Here is a 21787-nt window from a genome sequence, read left to right on the forward strand (position 1 = left end):
CTCTGAGGTGACATTCAAGCTGAGGCTGGACTGGCCCGGATCTCATGAGCACGGGGCTGGGGCAAGTGCTCAGGCCCTATGGCTGGTGTGTGTGTAATAAGAGATGGACAAAATCCTTTAGCGACGGTTTCCTGGGCACCTGCCGTGGGCCAGACCTTCCTAGAGGGGTTCCTCGACAGGTGGTAGTGATGGTCCTTCCTCTCAAAGAACTTGGCCCCATAACCTCAAACACCTGGAGAGCAGCTGGGTCACAGAGTAGATGCACCAGCACTGACAACTGCAGGAATTCCTAAAAGGGTTTCTTGGAAGAGCTGGAATTTGATCTGAGCCTTGGAGGGAGGGCTGGACCAGCAAAGACATGGTGAAGGTGAGCTCCCCAGAGGCCTTAGGAGGGGAAGAGTGGGGGATCATTCTCCCACTTGTCCACAATGGAAACGGAGACCCAATAAGGGGAAAAGGACCCACCCATGGTTGGGAAGACATGGCTTTGCTGTGCTATAGCCTTGCCCCAAACACATTCCTTGGAATGGTGGGAGACCAAAAAATCCAGCCCCAGACCCCGAAGAAAAGTGTTTTTAGGAAAACACTGCCTCTTATAACCATCACCTGCCTTGGAGATTCAAAACTCACATGCACACGTGACAGACTCGGTGCTCTGAGTCTCTCCAATTTAATTGTGCTTGACTCAGTGTTTTCCAAACAATTTTCATAATAGAACCCCACCTCCCGCCCCGCCTTGGGGAGGTAGCACCCATTAACAACCACACAAAACCAGAGTGCCATACTGGGGGGGGGTACTGCTCCCAGTCAAGTTACTTCCTGCATTTCCTTGAGTCAGGAAGGTGACCCCAGCTTCTCCTCAGGGACTTGAGAAGCTCACATTTGCCACAAAGAACCTGGCCTTTCAGGTGCTCTGATCTGCATGTATGACCTTGGACGAGTCCCCATCCCTGACGGAATACACAGTGCTTCTCATTTGCCTGAGTCAGAGAGGACACCTGGGCTGGCTGATGGACAGTTATTTTTTTGTCCCTGCAGTTGGGCCGACCCCCCTATGTCAGCGAGTGGGCCAGCGTCATTCGCCGAGGGGGCCAGGTGCTGCAGGAGGCAGGGAGCACCCGGTATGTGGAAGAGGCCCGGGCTGGGGCCTCTGGCATCTACACCTGCCAGGCCACCAACTTGCAGGGCACGGGGATTGCCACCACCCGTGTCCATGTGACCAGAAGCCCTCATGTTCCCCCTGCCCCTTCCTAGCTCCCTTGCTAGCTGCAGGCATGCTGGTGTGGAGCAGTGGGCAGGAACAGGGGTAGGTAACGGTGTGAACCTTGGTGTTTTTGAGGCCAAGGAGTTGTCACTCCCAAAAGAGTGCAAAAAGAACCTTTGCGCTCACCCCTTATACTCTGCCCACCCATCACTGCTTCTATGCCTTGCATCAACCTCATAGCCTCCTTCCAAGCCCTGACCTGTTCTGATGGCCAGCCTTCACTCCAACATCAGACCCCACTCCAGGGCTGGGCAAAGCTGGGCCAGTGGGGCACCAGTACCCCAGGAGGGAGCACAGAGCCAGTGGCAAGTCACTCAGGCCCAGGACATACTCCTCAATGGTCCCTGCCACTAGCAGGGGTCCTCAGCGAGGAGCCTCCTCCTCCCTCTCCCAGGAAAACACAGGGGCCAAATAAATAAAATACCATAATTTCCATGGCTTGTCTGCCGCAGGGTGAGGGAGTGACCACAATTTATCTCCCCGCCTCCGCCATAGGCTACATGAGGGAAACCCTGCTCCCCACAACTTGCCTGTTCTGCAGCCTAGCCCTTCTCATCTTTCTAAAGTGCATTCTGCAGCCTGAAGTGCTTAGGTTGGGGTAGGAAGTTGGTCAAGGGAGTATAGAAAATGCTGGATACTCTGCTTCCTTCTTGGAAATATGCAGTTCACATTAGCATATTAAAGGTTCTGAGAAGTCCTGCACTTTGCAGATCTGTTTAACTTGACTGAATCTAGAGTTTCTCAAATTACTTGGCTATCAATTTTTTTCTTGATCATGCCTATTAATGTGCAATGAACTAGTGTATCCCAGATAAACTTTGGGAAAAGTTACATGAAGAGGTACATGTGTACTTCACTCCAGAGCTGTCCCCAAGGCTCCCAGATAGATAATCTGTTTGCCCATGGCCAGAGAAGCAGCTCAGCACACCCCTAGCCCTCCTAGGGGAGAAATGGAGAAACAGAGTCACATCTGAACTCCTCGAACAAGGAATGGCTGAAGACCAGATCCAGGGAATGAAGAAGGCAGTCTGGGATGATGGAACAACCTTAGTCCTACTGGATTGACCTTTCTTACTTGCTAGTCTGGGACCTGGAGCTGGAGCTGGGGAGTCTCAGGCAAGGCCCTTCGACTCCTGTGATCTCAGTTTGCTCTGCTGCTGAAGAGGGGTAAGAACTGGTTTCAAGAATCTTAGGTAGCTGATGGGAGGGAGGTGTCTGTGAGAGCATTGAATTAAAATGCTCTGGGCGGGGGGGGGGGGGGTCTCATTATAGTGTCCAGCTGACCCAAAGCTTCCTGAGAAGAATAAGTCCACAGACGGCCAGGGCTGGACAGGCCTGCTGAGGTTGCTCACTCTGGCCACCCCTCTGCATGGATGGGGAAGCTGAGGGCCAGGCTCTGGAGTCCTGGCGCCTGGCATCAGTCGTGGTAGAAGGAGTAAAGGTAGGAAGCAGGAGGAAGAGAGAGCCTGGAAGTGGGTGGGGGCAGGTAGAGGAAGGAAGAGAAAGACTAAGTCATACATCTGATCTTTCCAGAGCCTGCAGAGAAAAACAAGCACAGCAAGCTATGAGCTGGATGACAGATGAGGTCCTAGTCCTGGCTTTGTGGGTCCCACTCCCCACCTTGGTTTCCTCATCTGTACAGGGACGAGGTTCCCCACTCTGGCAGTTAGGTGTACCCAGACCCACGAGGTGGCCCCGTGCCCAGGTGGCACTGAGACTGAGAGACCCAGAGGGCTGAGGAGTGAGCCTTGACTGGTCAGGGAGGAGGAGCTCTTGCTTAACCCCTGGGCTGACCAGACTCTGGGACCAGGAGCAGTGGCATGCCCTGGGTCATGCCCAGCCCTTGCCTTGGCTGAGTTGGGCCCTGGCGCCGTCAGCCCCAAGGGCCTCCAGTGACCCCCTTTCCAGCTGCCCACCTTTCCCTGTTGGTTCTCAGGGTTTGGCCCACTTCCTCTCCTGTCCCCCAGCCCCTCGTCTGACCTTTAAATAATCCTAGAATGGGACACTGTAGTGACTCAAGGATCATTCGTGCAGTTCCCCTGGCTGTTTTAGAGGAGTGGTAAACTGAGGCTAAGGGAGGGTCTGAGCAGAGGCGAGAACATCTGGGGGAAGCTAACGAGTCAGGAGCAGGGGGTTTTCTCTTTGTCAGGGGGCCTCGGCGGCACTGGCTGCCCCTGGAAAAAGCTCAGGACTTCCCTGATTTGAACAGAGAGAACAGGGAGGGACGGAAGGACTCCTCTTGCTTGTTCCCTGGGCCAACTCAAGGGAAGGCGCATCTGGGGCCTCGAAGCCCCATGGGTGATCCTGCACAGCCCAAGCCCCCAGGGCTCCCTGGGCACACACCCTGGCTCCCACCTCACCCCTGCCCTCCGCCCTTCCTGGGAAAAGAACGAGAGGCTCCTGCTGTCTTCTCTGGTAAGTCCTCAAGAGGGAGCTGTGACCACAGGCGTCATGGCGGGCCCAGGCCCTGGGCCCTAGCTGGCGAGGAAGGAGACCTCGGTGGGGGTGACAGAGGCCAGGGGGAAGGCAGGGGAGGCGTCAGTCCCCAGGACCCGGTACAGCAGCTCCTCCTTCTCCTGCTGGAGCTGTCGCCGCAACTGGGACTCCTTCTCCAGGGCCTCGCGGGCGAGAAGCAGGTCGTCCGAGAGCTGCCTGTGGATGCAGACAGGGGCCCAGGTGGCCAGTCAGCGGCTGCACCGAGCAACCCGGTCCTCTAGGAGGCCTTCCTCAGATGGGCCGCCAGCCCGCATCAGGGCCCCCACGGCCCTGTCGTCCGCCTGGATCCCTTGACGGAGGAGCGTGGCCCTCACAGGCAGACATCTCTGGGTTCAGATCTGCCCCACCACTTAGCTGGGTAACCTTGAACAAGTTCTTTACTCCTGCCAAATTTCAGGTTCCTCATTTGTAAAATGGGAGTGATACTAGGTGGACCAGTTCTTTGACTAATTATGAGGATTAGGTGAGATAATATGTAAAGAATTCAATGAATTATGTCTGACACATAATCCTGGCTCTCATTTACCAAGCCTTTAGAACAGGTTCATTCATTCATGTACATTCATTCATTCATTAGGTCACCCCAGCTAGAAATTTCCTGTCCCCTCTTCCTGTATTGGGCTTTGCCATGGAGTCGACTCAGCCAGGATGGGGACAGATACCAATCAGGGCACTGAGACTTAGGTTTCTGGGCAGAGCTGGTCCGTTGGGATTCTTGCCTCTCAAGGAAAGAGGGAACCACATTCCCCAGAAAGGCCTGGGCCCGCCTGTCAATCCATTCCCTGGGTTCTCCGAGACCCTCCCAACTGGAAGTGTGGACCACGGTGGTGATGGGAGGAGAGGAGGCTGGGAGATAGCTACCTTGACATAACCATCTGGTTGCGGGCCCGGACATGGAGGTCCTCGTTCTCCTGCTGCAGGGTGCTGATTTTTTCCTCCAACATCAGATTTTTTTCTTTCTGTAACAAATCAGAAGGAGCTCAGAAAGCCACCGACCGCACACGGCACAACGGAGGGCATTGCCTCCCTCTTATCTGTGGTCGTGAAAACACTGACTCATTCTGGACTCGATGTTACATTTCGCGAAGCAGTAAGATTACTTTAAAAAACATAACCAAGGAGTGAACACAGGGCTGCCAATTTTTAATTTTGCCACAGGAGATGTAACAAAAGAATACAGCCACTCCCATCTAACGTCTCCATCGGTGCATAAGGGAAAGGATATTTTTGGTTCTCCAAAGTCAGAAGGATATAATCTATATAAATAAAATTACATGTGTCTGTTATGCTATTCCACAGAAATGGCTGAACAGAATTCACATGGAACATCGGAGATGGTCGGATTAGAATAGAGGTTGTGTGGTATACACAAGCAGGGAGACTTCTTCTGGAGTAACACAATCTGTTTGGATTCCACCCGAGGTTCCCAAGGCCTCCCTTTTCCTGTAAACAAAGCCATCAGTGTGTTCCATGCCCACCACTCCCCAGGCCTGTCCTTGATGATTCTGGCCTCCTCTCTGTCTGATTTTTCAGCCTTGCCTTCCTCCCCAGCCCCTGCCTGACATCGGCCAGCCCCTCCTGATTAGCCAGGGTACCTGCCCTCGTGGCCCCCAAGTTAGAACAACAGGAGTAGCCAAGAAAGCACAGGGCCCAAGAGAGAAGGGGCCACTGCTTGACCCAGACTGGCCACAGACCAGCCTCAGCTGTCTCAAGGGCCACCATGGGTGGCAGGTCAAAGCAGGTGTGGCCCAGGCTGGAACCTCCTCAAAGTGCCTTCCCTCCACACACTTTACAGAGAAAATGCCCAGGAAGGAGAAGCCTGAGGCCACATCCCCCCAGCTGCTTCTAAGCACAGACCACTGTTTCCATGAGGATCAGCCGCTTGTCCAGCTCGTGAATGCGCTCGTTCTTCATCTCGATGACAAAGTGTAGGCTCTCCAGTTCCTGCTCCCAGAACAGGCTGGGGCTCCCGTAATCCTAGACAGGGACCCAGAATGATCGCATCAGACCAGCAGGCAGAGAGAGAGGGGCACGGGCTACCTGCCCCTTTCCCATTCTGCCTCCAAATCACTGTCTGCCTCTCACAAGTCACTTCCCTCCCTTGGCTCACGGTGAGCTTGATATGCTTGATCTCCTCCTGGCTTAATAATACCCTCTGTGGCAAGCCCTGTTCCCACCATAGATGAGGAACTGTAGCCCAGAGAGGTTAAGTTGTTTATGCTAACTGGTAGGTTACTCTTTGTAACTAGTTCCTTCCGAATCCAGAGCCCAAGCACTTTACTATCCCCTATGCTTCTCTCTCAGCCTTACCTGCCCCCTCAGTGACACACGGACCCTGTTTCTTCCAGGCCCTTGTGAAAGTGAGAGTGTCAGGTCTAGCCCTGGCCTTGAAGAGGGCCTGGCCTTTCCTGTTGCCCGGGCCCTGACCTCCCCGGAGATTTGAGAAGGAAAAGCTCCCAGGCGTACTGCCACCTGCCTGGATGTGCTTCTTATAGTCTCGGCTCAGAATGGACTCTTCTACCCTCTTCATCTTGGCCTGGAAGACCTCCAGCTGTGAGGACAGTCCATCTATGGTCTCCTGGAGAAGGGGATGGGAGGGAGATGGTCAAAGCCTGGTTCATAAAGGCTGGAGGTGGACCTCTGCACATCCCACAGAGGGGGCAGTTTGGGTTCTTCCATCTTTACTCTGCCCTACCCACCAATGCAGGCTTTATTTGCTTTAACTGCTGCCTGAAGCATATGAGCCCCATCTCTGGTCATAAAGCCTTTAATGACTCCCAGTGCCCTCGGGGACAATGTCCGGGTGTTCAAGGCTGGTGGTGCTAGCTTGGTATTCAAAGCCCACCCAAGGCGAGCTCTGCACTTTCCCAGTCTTCCCTCTTAGTCCTCCCACTGCCAGGTGCATTTTTGCCTCCTACATTCCCCTCCCAAGAGCTTCCCACACCCAAACCTTGCCCAATACCTTCAGGATACAGCACGCCTTTCATGTGGCTCATGGGCCCTACCACTGGGCTCTCGCCTCCTCTCCAGCCTCAGTTCCCTCCCACTCATACTCTTCATCCCAGGACATCTTAGACTTCTTTCAGTTCCACAGGTAATCATATTTCCCCCTCTTCTCTATGTCTTTAAGCACACTGTTTTTTTTTTTTCCTACCTGGGGCACCCCTCTTACCCTTCTTCATAGGAAGAATTCCAACCCATCCTTCAGGTTCCAGCTAAGGTTTCATCCCTCTGGGAAGTCCCTGACCTGATAAATTGGCTTAGACGCCTTCCTTCATGCTTCTGCAGCTCCCCGTGCATCCACCTGCCAGTCTGGTCGCACCATGGTACCCGGCCCATGGGGTCTCCAAGATCCTCCAACCACAGTCCTCAGAGAAACAGGCCAACCCTGATCTCACACCAAGTCCTCTTGAGCTAATAGCCCAGTCACCACCTCGAGGGGCTGGATACACAGAAGACACTCACCTCTGTCCCTCACACCTGAGTAGAGGCCAGGCGGCTTTCCCGCAGGTCCTCCCCTCCCCCGCAGAGATGGCCATGAGACTCCTCTCACCTGCAGGGTCACCTTGGCCTCCTGGAAGGAGTGGGTAAGGGCTTCCTTCTCTTGCTCATGTGAGGCCTGGAGGACTGTAGGGAAAGGAGATCTCTGTGAGTTGTGACACCCAGGTACTTTACCCTAAAGCCTTCTGGCAGGCCCCATGAGGCCCAGAGAACCTGGGTGATCAGCTGGGGCCCATGGGGGCCAGGGGGCTGGGGATGGTCTTATTCATCCTTCGTATACTGGGCTTGCAGCTGTGTCAGAAATATAGTAGATATTTAATAAAAGCTCATGGAAATGGAAACAAATTATATCTTGGGAGGAACTGTGAAAGCTTCCAGATTATGGGAGCCACCCACGCCTCACTGAGGCTAAGACCCAAAGATCCTGCAGCAAGCTTGTTCACCATGCCATGAAAATGCATAGGGCCGATGTTTTGCAAGCTGGGTTACCCAAACTTTGAAACCATTAAATCGTTATTTCTCAAACCATGGCACAAAACTGCAGTAAGTACATTCAATCTGGGGCCAGGAAATCCACCTTGTCCTCGTTCTGCTTCTTCCACAACTAAGGAACCTTCAGGAGATCACTTCAAATATTGAAACGTTCTACTGCCTCAACTGTGAAATGAGTTGTTCTAAGGGATGACCAAGGATGACATGAGAAAGGGATGCATGAGTGTTTTCCAGACCGGGCAGTGCTGTGCAGATTTGCTATTATCCCCCCAAATCAATATAGTTCTGTTTCTTATCCTACCTCCTCTATAGAGTTCCTTGTGGAAAATTCCAACCTTGTCCCAGCTGAAAGAAGACAACTAGAAAGTGACCAATCAATGGATGGGATGGAAAATAGGACAGAGAGGACAGGAAAAAACAAAGTTTCACATGACCAAAGGCCCGGGTATATGGTATACAGTGGGCCTGTGACATAGTGGTGAGAAAACAATGTTCAGTAGTAGTATAAATGTGATAGATAGTCAAAAATTCAAGAGATCAGCTGTATAAAAATTACAGGCTGAATTTTTTCCAATTATGGGCTGGATTTAATTTGCCTATCAAGACAGTTTCTGATTCCAGGTAAGCTAGAGGATGTACACTCCATACAGTTTGTCCCACTGAATGTAGCTATAAAACCTAGACAGAATGAGTGGAATAGCTATTTGCAGACTCTGAAAAGTAAATGGTAGCAGGGAGACAGGGCAAGAAGACCAGAATTTGAAGTCCCATGAAACCGAGAGTTTTAAACAAGACTCAGAATCTCATGTTTTCAAATATTTCAGGATATAATACAAAATTGCTCAGCATATGAATCCAAATGGCCCAGCATACAAATCCAAAATGGCTCAGCATACAAATCCGAAATTGCTCAGCATACAAAGAAGCAGGAAAATCTTAACTTGGCTGAGAAAGACATTCGGCAGATGCCAACACTGAGATGCTACAGATGTTGGAATTATTAACAGAGACTTTAAGACAGTTGATATAAAAATGCCTCATGAAGTAAGGGTGAGTACTCTTGAAAAGAATGGAAAAATAGAAAGCCCTGGCAAATATATAGTAGCTATTAAAAAGAACCAAAAGGAAATTTTAGAACTAAAAAAATGTAATAAATGAAATTTAAAAAACCTCACTGGGTGGGCTCAGTAGCAGAATAGCGATGACACAGATAAAGAGCCAGTGAACTTGAATATGGATCAATAGAGATTATCCAGCCTGAACAACTGAGAGAAAAATGATTGGGAAAAAATGAACAAAGCCTCAGGGACCTGTAAAACAATCCAAAAATGTCTAACATTTGTGCATCAGAGTCTCAGAAAGAGAAGAGAAACGGTGTGGTACAGAAACTGTATTTGAAAAGAGAATGGTTGAATGCTTCCCAAATCTGGCAAAATATAAACCTACAGACTGAAGACACTCACTGAACCCCAAACAGCAGAAACCCAAAGAAATCCACACCCAGACACATCATTTCTGAAAACTAATGACAAAGAAAATATCTGGAACTGACCCAGAGAAAAATGGTGCCTTACTTAGAGGAGACAGCAGTTTGAATGACTGTGGATTTCTTATTAGAAACCTTGGAGACTAGACAGAGTAAGAACATAAATAAGGAATAAAAACTGCCAAAATAAAAGAACTGTAAATCTAGAATCCTATAGCCAGTGAAAATATCCTCAGGAAAGAAAGTGAAACTAAGACATTCTCAGATGAAGAAACGCTAAGATAATTCCTCATCTGCAGACTTTCTAAAAGAACTGCTTAAGGAAATTCTTCAGAGAGAGAGCAAATGATACCAGAGGGAAGCTCGGAACTTCAGGAGTATAGGAAGAGCAACAGAACTGGTGAATGCCTGGATAATATAATAGACTAGTCATCGTCTTCTTCTCCCCTGGTGCTCTTTAAAATATGATTGATGGTAAATCAATGTTATAAATGGTATAACATAGTCTGATGGGGCATTCAATGTATGTGGACATAATACCTAAGACCAGTACAACAAAAAGGAGAGAGGATAGGGATCTACAGGATGGTAGGCTTAAAAAGATTTTTATTTATTTTTTTGAGAGAGAGAGTACAAGCAGGGGGGAGGGCCAAGGGAGAAGCAGACTCCCCACTGAGCAGGGAGCCCAATGTGGGGCTGGATCCCAGGACCCCAGGATCATGACCTGAGGTGAAGGCAGATGCCCAACCAACTGAGCCACCCAGGCATCCCAATGGTAGGCTTTCTACATCCCCCTGGAAATGGCAAAATGTGAATTCTAAGTAGACTCTTAAGTATTTTTTAATTCTTAGAGCAATCACACATAAAAAAAGAACTATACAAAGAGATATAATAAAAAAGACCAGAGACAAGTTAAAATGGAATACTAAAAAATGTTCAAATACTCCAAAAAAAAAAAAAAAAAGCAGGGAAAGGAAAGTAGGGCATAAAAAAACAGAACAACCAGAAAACAAATACAAAAATGACAGACCTACATCCAACCATATCAATATGGACACTAAACTAAGTGGTCTAACCATCCTAAAGAAAAAACAGAGATTGTCAGACTGGATCTTCAAAAAAATACCCAACTATGTGCTATTTACAAGAAACCCACTTTAAATATATGTCACAGGTAGATTAAAAATAAAAAGGTAGAGAAAGCAACATGAATCAAAGGAAAGCAGTGGTGGCTATATTCATTTCAGATGAAGTACACTTAAGAATAAGGAACAATATCGGGGATAAAGACGTTGACATTACGTAATGATGAAGAGGTCAGTTCTCTAAGAAAACATAACAATCCTAAATGTTTATATACCTAACAAAGGAGCTTTGAAATACATGAAGCAAAAACTAACAGAACTGAAAGGAGAAATAGACAAATATACACAATTATAGTAGGGGATTTCAACACTCTTCAGCGTTCAGTAGAAAAAGGAGGCATAAAATCAGTAAGAATTTGGAGAACTGAACACTGTCAATACCCTGATTTAACTAATTTATAAACTACAACTTACAGTAGCAGAATACACATTTTTTCAAGTGCCCATGAAACATTCACAAGATAGACTATATCCTGAGTCATAAAACAAGCCTTAACAATTTATAAAAGGAGTGAAATACAAACTATGTTCTCTGACTATAATGAAATCAAACTGGAAATCAGTCACAGAAAGAGAACTATAAATCTCCAAACACTTATAAGTGTTCAATGAGCCAAAAAGGAAGTCTCAAGGGAAACTAGAAAATATTTTGCACTGAACAAAAATGAAAATACAAAACATCAATCTGTTGGATGCAGATAATGCAGTGCTTAGGGAGAAATTTATAGCACTAAATGCTTCTGTTAGAAAAGGAGAAAGGTCTCCAATCAGTAATCTAAGCTCCTAGTATAAGAAATCATAAAAAGAAGAGCTAACTAAATATAAAGCAAGCAAGCAGAAGGAAATAAAGATAACAGAAATCAATGAGATTGAAAATGAAAAAATTGGGAAAAACATCAATGAAACCAAAAGCCGGTTTTTGGAAAGGATTAATAAAGTTGATAAACCTTAAGCAAGACTGACAAAGAAAAAAGAGAACACACAAACTACCAATATCAAGAATTAAGAAGGAATATCACCACAGACGTAGAAGATATTTAAAACAATAGTAAGAGATTATTATGAGTAATTCTGTGCAAACACACTCAACAACTGAGATGAAATGTACCAATTCCTGAAAAACCACAAACTACCAAAACTCACCCAAGGTAAAATACATAAGTTGGGCATTTCTATAACTACAAAAGAATTCGAATTTGTACTTAAATACTTTCTGGAAAAGAAATGTTTGAGAACAGATGGTTTCATTCACAAATTCTACTGAACATTTAAAAATGATACAATACCAGTTCCATACAATCTCTTCCAGAAATGAAAGAGGAAGGGACAGTTTTCAACTCATTCCATGAGGCAAGCAAACCTTGAAACTAAAACCAGATGGTACAGAACAACAGCCCTCGTGAACACAGACACAAACATCTTCAGTAAAATATTAGGAAATCGAATTCAGCAATATATAAAAAAGAATAATATAATGTGACCAAGTACAGCTTATGCCAGGAATACAAGGCTAGTTCAAAATTTGAAACTCAAATCAGTGTAATCCACAATATTAACAGTCCAAAGAAGAAAAATCACACAATAATATGGGTCATAGATCTAAATATAAAACTTACAATCATACAAATTTTGGAAGACAACATAGAAGATCTTTGTTACCTGGGGTTCAGCATAGAATTTTTAAGATATGATGCCAAAAGTATAATGAATGAAAGAAAAAATAATAAACTGGAACTTATCAAAATTAAAAGCTTTGCTTTATGACATACATTGTTAAGAGAATGAGAAAAAAAAAACAACAACCCTACAGCCTAGGAGAAAATATTTGCAAATACAAAGGACTTGCATCCAAAATATATAAAGATCTCTCAAAACTCAACAGTAAGAACAAGCAATCTAGTTAATGGGTAAGAGATTTGAATGGACGTTTGACCAAATGATATAGAGACAGCAAGTAAGCACAAGAAAAAATGGTCAACATCATTAGTCATTACTGAAATGCAGATCAAACCCATGATGATATATCACCACACACCAATTAGAACAGCTAAAATTTAAAAGAAAAATTAGCAAGTGTTTAGTGAGAAGGAACAGTGGAACTCCTATATCGCTTATGGGAATACAAAATCATGGCCACTTAGGAATGATTTCCCATTTCTCATAAAGCTGAACATATATTTATTATATGGCCTATCCATCCTAGTCCTGCATTATTTACCCAAGAGAAATGGAAATTTATGAACACACAGAAATATGTATGTGAAGGTTCAGAAGAGGCTTTATTCACATTCACCTCAAACTGGAAACAACCCAAATGTCCTACAAGTGGATGAGTAAACAATGGAATACAACTCAGCAGTGAAGAAAAAAACTCCGTACTATTAATACACGCAACTTGGATGACTCTCAAAGACATCATGATGAGGGGGCGCCTGGGTGGCTCAGTTGGTTAAGCATCTGACTTCGGTTCAGGTCATGATCCCAGAGTCCTGGAATGGAACCCCACATCTGGCTTCCTGCTCAGTGGGGAGCCTGCTTGTCCTTCTCCTTCTGCTCCCCCTTCCCCCCTCTCAATAAATAAAATCTTAAAAAAAAAAAAAAGATGCCACGATGAGTAAAAGAGGACACGATAAAAAATTAGGTATTACTTTGTTTATAAAACAGCCTTGATAAGAAAAAACTATAGTGATGGGGAACGAATCAGTGGGTGTCAGGAATTGGAGTAGGGTGGAGTTGAGTACAGGATAGCCTGAGGGGCACCTGGGTGGCTCAGCCAGTTAAGCGTCTGACTCTTGGTTTCTGCTCAGGTTATGATCGTGGGCTTGTGGGATGGAGCCCCCTGTCAGGCTCCTCGCTCAGTGCGGAGTCTGCTTGGCATTCTCTCTCTTCCTCTCCTTCTGCCCCTTCCCCTGCTCGTGAGCTTTCTCTTTCTTTCCAATAAAAATAAAATAAAATCTTACCCAAAAAAGGATAGCCTGAGAGAATTTGGGGGGGAGTTGGAACTGTTTTGTATCAGATTAGAGTGATGATTACGTGAATGTATACCTGTGTTAGAATTTATGGAACTGTATGCCAAAAAAAGTCAATTCTACTGTATGATAATTTAAAAAATAAAAACAAAAAGAAAATAAAAGACAACAAGGGGTCATCAAAGGTGAAGAACCACCACTAGCTTCTCCCAGTTATCTATGTACTGTCCCCCAAACACATAAAATCCTATTTTTTCCTTCCCACTATGCTTTTATTCATTCATTTAAAGCACACTTATGTACTACCTAATATAAGCCAAGTGATTTAGAAATAACTATGAAGGAATGCTGACTGATGGGAAGAACTCAAGACTGGCAGTGCCTTCTCCTCTGGGGTTTTTACATGAGGAAAATTTTCTTATCAATTTTTTTATAATACTAAAAATAGTATCAGAGCAATGCACGGAGAACAGAGCTGTTTTCCTACCATAGCCTCATGACAAGGGGAAGATAGATTTTAGAGATATGGAAAGTGACCTGAGATTCAAGGTAGCTTCTAGAGATGGAGAAACTTAGCTGAGGTTGAGTGACAGGCCCAACACTGCACAGCACAGTAGAATTAAAACAGCTCTTCAGGCTTCAAATCCATTCCAAAACATTTTGTGCTAATGTTGCAATATGTTTCAAGAATCTTAAAATTGTTCAGGCCTCTGTTCTAGTTATTCCATTTCTGGGAATCTAAGGACATATCGTGAAATGTGGGCACATCTTTATGCAAAAGACGTTTAGTGCAGTGTTATTTACAGCAGTTAAAATCTGGAAGTCTAGACTCACAGGATATAAGGAAAACCATGTATGCAATGGTCTAACTTTATCAACATTTACAAGCAGCATAATTATTTGGAAACATGTTGGAAACAATGTTAAATGAAAAGAACAGTATCTAAAATTTCTAACCGGGGCACCTGGGTGGCTCAGTGAATTGATCATCTGACTCTTGGTTTCAGCTCAGGGCATGATCTCAGGGTCTTGAGATCGAGCCCTGTGTCAGGCTCCGCATGGAGTCTCCTTGAGATTCTTTCCCCCTCCTACTCCCTCCCCCCTGCTCCTCTCCCTGCTCGTGCTCTCTCTCTCTCTCTCTCTCTCTCTCTCTCTCTCTCAAATCTATCTATCTTAAAAAAAAAATCCTACCTGTATTTTTAAAAGATAGTTCTCGGGAAAGATCATGCAAATACCAGTGCTTAACGGAAACACCGGTATAACATTTTCTAGGTCTGCTTCAGTAACATTAAAAATGTACATAACCTTCTCCAAAGAAGATATACAAATGGCCAAAAAGCACATGAAAAGATGCTCAGCACAGTTAAGCATTAGGGAAATGCAAATAAAAAAAACCATGAGATACCACTCCACACCTCACTAGGATGGCAACGACAGCAACAGTAACAACAACAATGGAAAATAACAAGTGTTGGCGTGGATGTGGTGCAACAGGCGCCCTTGGGCGTCGCTTCTCGGGATGCAGAATGGTGCAGCTGCGGGGGCAGCCCGTTTGGCCGTCTCTCATAAAGTTGAGCACAGATTTCCTGTATGACCCCGCGATTCTACTGCTGGGTGTACACGCAGGGGAACCGAAAGTGCTCGTTCTAGTGGCACTATTCACATCGCCAAAGGGTGGAGGCAGCCCAGGTGTTCATCAACTAATGAATGGATAACAGAGTGTGGTGCGTCCATGCCAACGATAATGGAATATGACTCTGCCATAAAAAGGGATGGAGTAGCTTTTAAAATGGGAGAGAAAAAAAGACATAGTGCAAATGTACAGTGCAGCATAGATGTGCCCTGCAAACCTCATGCTGGGTGAAGAAGCCGGACATGGGGGTCACAGATGCCATGATTCCATTTAGTGAGTGTCTAGAATGGACAAAACCATGGCCAGTGAGTGGATTGGTGGCTGCCAGGGGCTAGGAGGTTGGGGAGGGGCAGGGAGTGACTGCTTGGTGGGGATGGGGCTTACTCTCAGGGTGATGAGTGTGTGCTGGAATGGGATGGGGTGAGGGATGCAGGGCACTCTGAATGTACGAAATGTCACTAATGGTAATGGTCTTATGTGTATTTTACCAAAATAAAAATATATATATATAAACTTTGTCACACCAACTCTACTAGTTTCTAAAGATAAAATCATGAATGTGGCCAAGATTTTACAAAACAGGGTTCACTGTGTAAGTATCATTGCTATTATAAACAATGGCAAAAGTTTGAAATTACCTAAATGCCTAACCAACTGGGGCTCAGTTAAATGAACAAGGGCTGACAGTGGAATGCTGAGTAATTACTAAACTTATGTTACAGAAGTTTAATGACAAGATGTTAATAGAATTCAAAGTGAGAACAATTTATCTCCTCCCCCCAAAGTCTGTGTGTGTATGTGTATAGATGAATATCCCAGGTAGACACACACACACACACACAGAGAGAATGAAAGGGATCTCTAGGGGCCCCTGGGTGGCTCCATTGGTTAAGCGTCTGCCTTTGGCTCAGGTCATGATCCCAGGGTCCTGGGATCAAGCCCCGCATTGGGCTCCCTGCTCAGCAGGAAGCCTGCTTCTCCCTCTCCCACTCCCTCTGCTTGTGTTCCCTCTCTGGCTATTTCTCTCTCTCTATGTCAAATAAATAAAATCTTAAAAAAAAAAAAAAGAAAGGGATCTATGTCAAAGGGGTAACAGTGACTAGTTCGGGGTGGAATTACACACAATTTTAATTTTCTCAATAAGAAAATAATAAGTACTAATAATTGTTTGCTAAGTATCTTGTGAAATATTAGGCACTGTTCTAAATTTTATCTACCCATCCATCTATCTGTACATTAAATCATTTAATTCTCACAAAGACCCTATGAACGAAGCTAACCCAATTCTTCAAGGTTACACAGCCAGTAAGAGGAAGAGGTGAAGCTGGGATCCAAACCCCAGGACTGTGGCTGCAGAGCCTGAGGTCCTAACCACGATGCTCTAAGACCATTTTGTTTAACCCATAGGTTCTAAATTTTTATGATGGTCATATCACATATAAAAGGAAAAAAAGTTATTTGAAAAAAATAACCTAACTATAAATTTTAAGAGCTGTCATTGTTGTAGGGAAGGAATATGGATATTTAAAAATTATCCTATTTGTCTAGAGTTTTCAAATTTCCTTTAAGGAATGTGACTTGCTTTTAAAATGGAAAGGGAAAAAAACCCTCTCAATTAAGGTTAGCCAAAGCATGGTGTCAGGTTTTTTTTTTTTTTTTTTTAAGATTTTTTATTTATTTATCAGAGAGAGAGAGACAGAGGCAGGCAGAGGGAGAAGCAGGCTCCTTGCTGAGCAAGGAGTCCGATGTGGGACTCAATCCCAGGACCCTGGGATCATGACATGGTGTCAGTTTTAAAGTCATGTCCAAAAGGACAAGTCCCAAGGACCCTGAAGACTCCAGCCCTGAAGCAGCCAACTATTTGTGGACCAGAGGCAGGGGGAGGGGCCAGTGATAGGAGGGAGGGGCCAATGGTAGGAGGGAGGGGCCAGAGGCAGGAGGTGGGGGCCAGTGGGAGACCCCCCGTGAACTCAGGAGGTGGGGACAAAAGAAGGAGCCTTCCACACCCTTGCTAGGGAAGCATCTCCATCCTTACCTTGCAGGGTCTCCTCATGCTCTCCCTCCAAGACTCTTCGCTGTTCATCCAGTTTCTCTCGAAGCTCTAGCTCCCTCTCCTTCTCCACCTGGGGGCGGGAGGTGGCCAGCAGCATGAGACTGAGCTTCAGCGCAGCCTTGCTTATTCACACACCAACCCCTGGAGCTTTGTAGAGGTTGGTGATCAGAGTTCCACCCCATTGTCTGTGGGACGGGAACGACCTGAGCTCAGCGGGCACAAGACCTCCAAGACCCAGCAGGTGTGGCTGACCCTGCCTTCTTTAGATCTTAGAAGGGGGCTCCCAGAGAATTGTCTAGGAGAAAGGGATGTAGGAGTCTTTTAATCCTGACACCCGCTCCAGGAAGGAAGTCTTTCTACTGTGTTAGTGTTTCCTGATCTTTCACTGCATACAATGAATATAACGAATTATATGCAAGCAATTACAACTATTTATTCAAAAGATAAAGGACTTCCTTCTTGGTAAAGGAGTAAGAGATACTTAGAACACCTAAATCCAAAGGTGATCCTCATTCTGGCATTGAGCAAGGTTAGCTATGCAGGAGGAAGAGAGAAGGGCCGGGTGTCACCTGGACTTACCTGTTGTGCCCATTTCTTCCTGTCCTCTTTGTGTTGCTGGAGAATTCTGGTTATCTCCTTCTGGCACGGCTCAGCCTCCTCAGATGCACAGAGCTGGACAGCTGTGGCTACACGCGAGGAAGCAAAAAATTCACACAGAGCAGAAGTGAGGCCAGGGCCTGGCGGAGAGGCTGTGGGAGGCCAGGGCTAAGGGGTGAGAACTCCAGTCTCCACCACAAGAATGGTTTCAGTTGGGAGATCAACCTCCAGCAGCAGTCACTCACATCTCTCCGGCTTCGGAGACCCTCCTTAGTGCGGAAGCCAGGGGTCTCATTCTGCCCCCTACGGTCTACAGCAGAGCTGGTAACTCACAGGATGGACTCAGCCCATAATGGTGTTATTTGCTCTAACTGATATCTAAAGTAAAAAAAAAGGGGGGGGGGGGCGCCTAGGTGGCTCAGTCGTTAAGCGTCTGCCTTCGGCTCAGGTCATGATCCCGGGGTCCTGGGATCGAGCCCCGCATCGGGCTCCCTGTTCAGCAGGAAGCCTGCTTCTCCCTCTCCCACTCCCGCTGCTTGTGTTCCGCTCTCGCTGTGTCTCTGTCTGTCAAATAAATAAATAAAATCTTAAAAAAATAATAAGGTAAAAAGAATTTGCTGAGATTTAATAGTTGCTGGGCAACTTTTACTTCATATACAGATTTCCAACTTTTCTTCAAGAAGCCAAAGAACTGGTAGCGTATACCTTCGTGCCAGGCCAGGAGCTGAAGCTGAGGCACAGCTGTCTTCCCGCTTCGTCTAGGACGTGGCTCTGCCATCGGCCACAGTCACCTGCTCTACCTGCTGGGGCCTGTGAGGGGCTGGGTGTGTGACCCCTGACCTTTAGCATCGCCCCCCCCCCCCCAGCTGGAGGCAGAGGGGCTGCTGTGAGTGGGAAGGAGATGCAAACAGGAAGTCTAGCCCTTGCTTAGGGAGACTCCACAACAGGCCCTGCCAATGCCCCTGTGAGTCCAACAGGCTCTGGGTGTGCCCTAAGGCACGACCCGCCCTCTCTGTGCCTCAGTTACCCAATGTGGGAAATCGGGATAATAATACCTAGCTCACAGGGCTGTGGAGATGATTAAATCAGGAAACGATGGCAACAGAAATAATACCAGTAAGGTAAAGAGTGCTGAGAGCTTACTGTGCCCAGGAGCATGCCAGCCCTGTCCCAGGTGCCTCACAGGGAATACGCAGTCCTCACAACAACCCACTGTGGTGGGTACTATGTTTAACCCCATTTCACAGATGAGGAAACTGAGGGACAGAGAAGATACGCAACTGGCCCGGGATCACACAGCTCACAGTTGGGGGAGGGGCCGTGAACCTGCACAGTCTGATCCCACGGCAAGCCCTCCTATCACCTTACTCTGCCTGCTGACGCACACAAAGCAGGAAGTGTCATGCCAGGCATTTAGAGATAGCTCAACAAATGTGCCTTATTGTTGACTGAATGCTCTCTAGAGTCATCGTTGCTCCTGACAAGCATTAGAGGGGTTGGCATTACTGGTCCAGTTGGCATTATTACTGATGTTAGTATTATTATTACAGAGTGCCATAGACAGGGTTGGCAAAGGGCATGAGGAGAAAGGTGAGGAGTGGGGCTGCTAGCCAGGAAGCCAGCCCTGGGCTGCCTGTCAGGATGGGGGTTGGGGGGAGCGAAGTCAGTGCCCTGGGTCCTGGGGAACCACAGGGGTCAAGTTCAGAGAACCCCAGACTCTCACAAACCATTTGGCTCAGGGTCCCAAATGTTGATCCACAAGACCAGTACCCGGACTGGCACCTGCCAGGGAGAAGCTTATAACAAAGACAGATCATCACTACCAGGACAGAGTCTTCAGCCCCACTCCCAGAGACTCTTGTTGAGTTGGTATGCGGTGGGGCCCAGAATGTGTATCTTTGAAGTTCCCCCAGGTAATTCTTGTGCACAGGCAGATTACAGAGCCTCTGCATTCTGATCCAATTGCTTATCAGGTACTTAAACTTCGTCTACAATGGCCCTGCCAGTCTCCAGTCTGTAACTGAACACTTTCCGAGATGGAGCGCTCATTTCATTATTAGGTAGCTCTGGTGGTTTTAAACCAACAATCACACAAAAAATCCTTTGAGATTGAACTGAATTCTGCCTGCCTGTTTCTGCCACCTTGAGGCCCTTGTACGGACCTCTGGGTCACACTGAACAAGGCTTATCTTTCTTCTCTATGAGGGTACTTCAGACACTTGGAGAGAACTGTTGTTTTATTGCAACATCTTCTTTCCAGGTAGAACAACCTCTGCTTCTTTAACTGCTCCTTACAGGACTGGGTTTCCAGATTTCTCACCAGCCTGATCTGTCTCTACTGTACTCCCTCCATTTTTTCTGGATTCTCCTGAAAATGTACTTTCCAGAAATAAACTCAACCCTCCAGGTGTGGCATCAGTAGCCAGGAACAGGCAAGTACAGGTCAGGAGTATCACCTCCCTGATTTTAGACATGATACTGCTATTAATGTAACCTACTTAAGGTCTCATGAGATAATTAAATATCAGCTTTGTTGATAAAGTAGCAAACCTCATGGATGGTGGGGAGGGCATTTATAGGGCTGGCTACTCACCTGTGTCCCCATTGAGGGGACCTAGTTCCTGTGGCTCTGGTCTGGGGGGCTGATCTGGTTTTTGGCGCCTCTGGAAGAAATGAGACAACATTGAAGTGAAGGTAGAGGGTAGGAGGTCGATGTGAGGATGGATGCTGTAGCTGGATCCTTCCAAAGGCAAGACAGGACTGACGTCCAGCTATACCAGACCTTGCCTTGGATCCAGTTACTTAGGCTCCCTCCCTCACTAGCCAAAGGCAGCCCTCCCTCTGTGGGGAAGGGGTTCCCAGAGCAGGATTTCTCATTATTGCCATGGAAACCCTCAGTGGGGAGTTTGATACTGGTTGACCTCTCCTTAGATTTTTATGGTTTGTGCCACCAACCATGAGGCCCTCCCTGCCCACCTCTTCCTTCTTCCAGCTCTTGGCCAGACCTTTTGCTATTACCCTCACCCCAGTTATAGCTGAAACTTCCCAACCTCTAGTTCAGAGACAATTACCCTTTCCTCTCAGGACCTATGGTTACCACAACTTCCTTCCAAGGAAGTTGATCCTTCCCTGTATTCGGGGCAAAGCATCAGAAGTCCAAGCCATGGGGGCACCTGGGTGGCTCAGTTGGTTAGGTGTCTGCCTTCGGCTCAGGTCATGATCCCAGGGTCCTGGGATCGAGCCCCACATTGGGCTCCCTGCTCAGCGGAGAGCCTGCTTCTCCCTCTCCCTCTGCTCCCCTGCCCTGGCTCTCTTGCTCACTCTCTAGCTCAAGTAAATAAATAAAATATTAAAAAAAAGAAGAAGAAGTCCAAGCCATGGGGGGAGGGGGGTGCCTGGGTGGCTCAGTCAGTTAAGCACCCGACTCTTGATTTCAGCTCAGGTCATGATCTCAGGGTTATGAGATAAGAGTCCCATGTTGGGCTCTGCGTTCTCAGGGGTCCACGCTGGGTGTGGAGCCTGCTTAAGATTCTCTCTCTCTCCCTCTGCCCTTCCTCCCTCTCTCCCTCTCTAAAAAAAAAGAAAAAAGAGAGAGACACTTAAAAAAATAAGTCAGCCTGTGGAAAGGCTATGAAAATGTTCAATTAACTGTACTTTTTACTATAGTCACAGATTTTTAAAAGTATATTATTGCATAAAATTATTAACAATTTCCTGAACTCAAGAATGATTGAAATGCTGCTGGAAAGCATACTTCTGGCTGGGGAAGGAACGTAAGTCAAGGGAAGGCTTCTACAACCTTCTGCTCCTGCCCCCCAGTGCCCGGCACAGAGCCCAGTGCAGCGTGAGCCCCTGGCAAATGGAACAAGACATGGCGCCTCCCCCCGGCCCTCAGTGGCTGGGCATGCCTGACAACTGAGTTCTCCCTCCACCTTGGGAAGACTCGGCTCTCCCCGCCCAGGGCAGAGGGGATGCCTGACCCAGGCACATGTCAGGGAAGCTGTCCAAGCCAAGAATCTGGGGAAGTGACAGGAGCCAGAGTCTCTACCCTGGGCTGTCAGAAGGACGGAGATCAGGGGTTGTCTCATCCCCGTCGCCACCACTGGTTATGCTAATCCGGGGATGCTTTCGTGGGACTGAGAATTCCTGGA

General features: G+C 46.9%; 1 protein-coding gene across 1 annotated transcript in view; it reads right to left on the reverse strand.

The window, feature by feature from the left end:
* Nucleotides 1-647: 647 nt before the first annotated feature.
* The window catches only part of LOC118006600 (coiled-coil domain-containing protein 69-like), a 32143-nt gene continuing 11003 nt past the window's right edge, over nt 648-21787 (reverse strand). Inside the window, exons 2-9 of the mRNA XM_034999311.1 lie at nt 20230-20299; nt 17619-17725; nt 17022-17109; nt 7314-7387; nt 6237-6338; nt 5618-5737; nt 4622-4719; nt 648-3916 (exon numbers count right to left, since the gene is read on the reverse strand). Coding sequence (XP_034855202.1) covers nt 3739-3916; nt 4622-4719; nt 5618-5737; nt 6237-6338; nt 7314-7387; nt 17022-17109; nt 17619-17725; nt 20230-20299 — 837 coding nt within the window. The 3' untranslated portion in view covers nt 648-3738. The remainder of the gene's footprint in view (nt 3917-4621; nt 4720-5617; nt 5738-6236; nt 6339-7313; nt 7388-17021; nt 17110-17618; nt 17726-20229; nt 20300-21787) is intronic.

This window comes from Mirounga leonina, unplaced genomic scaffold (assembly GCF_011800145.1).
Source record: "Mirounga leonina isolate KUSES-001 unplaced genomic scaffold, KU_Mleo_1.0 Mir_98, whole genome shotgun sequence".
Classification (NCBI taxonomy): Eukaryota; Metazoa; Chordata; class Mammalia; order Carnivora; family Phocidae; genus Mirounga; species Mirounga leonina.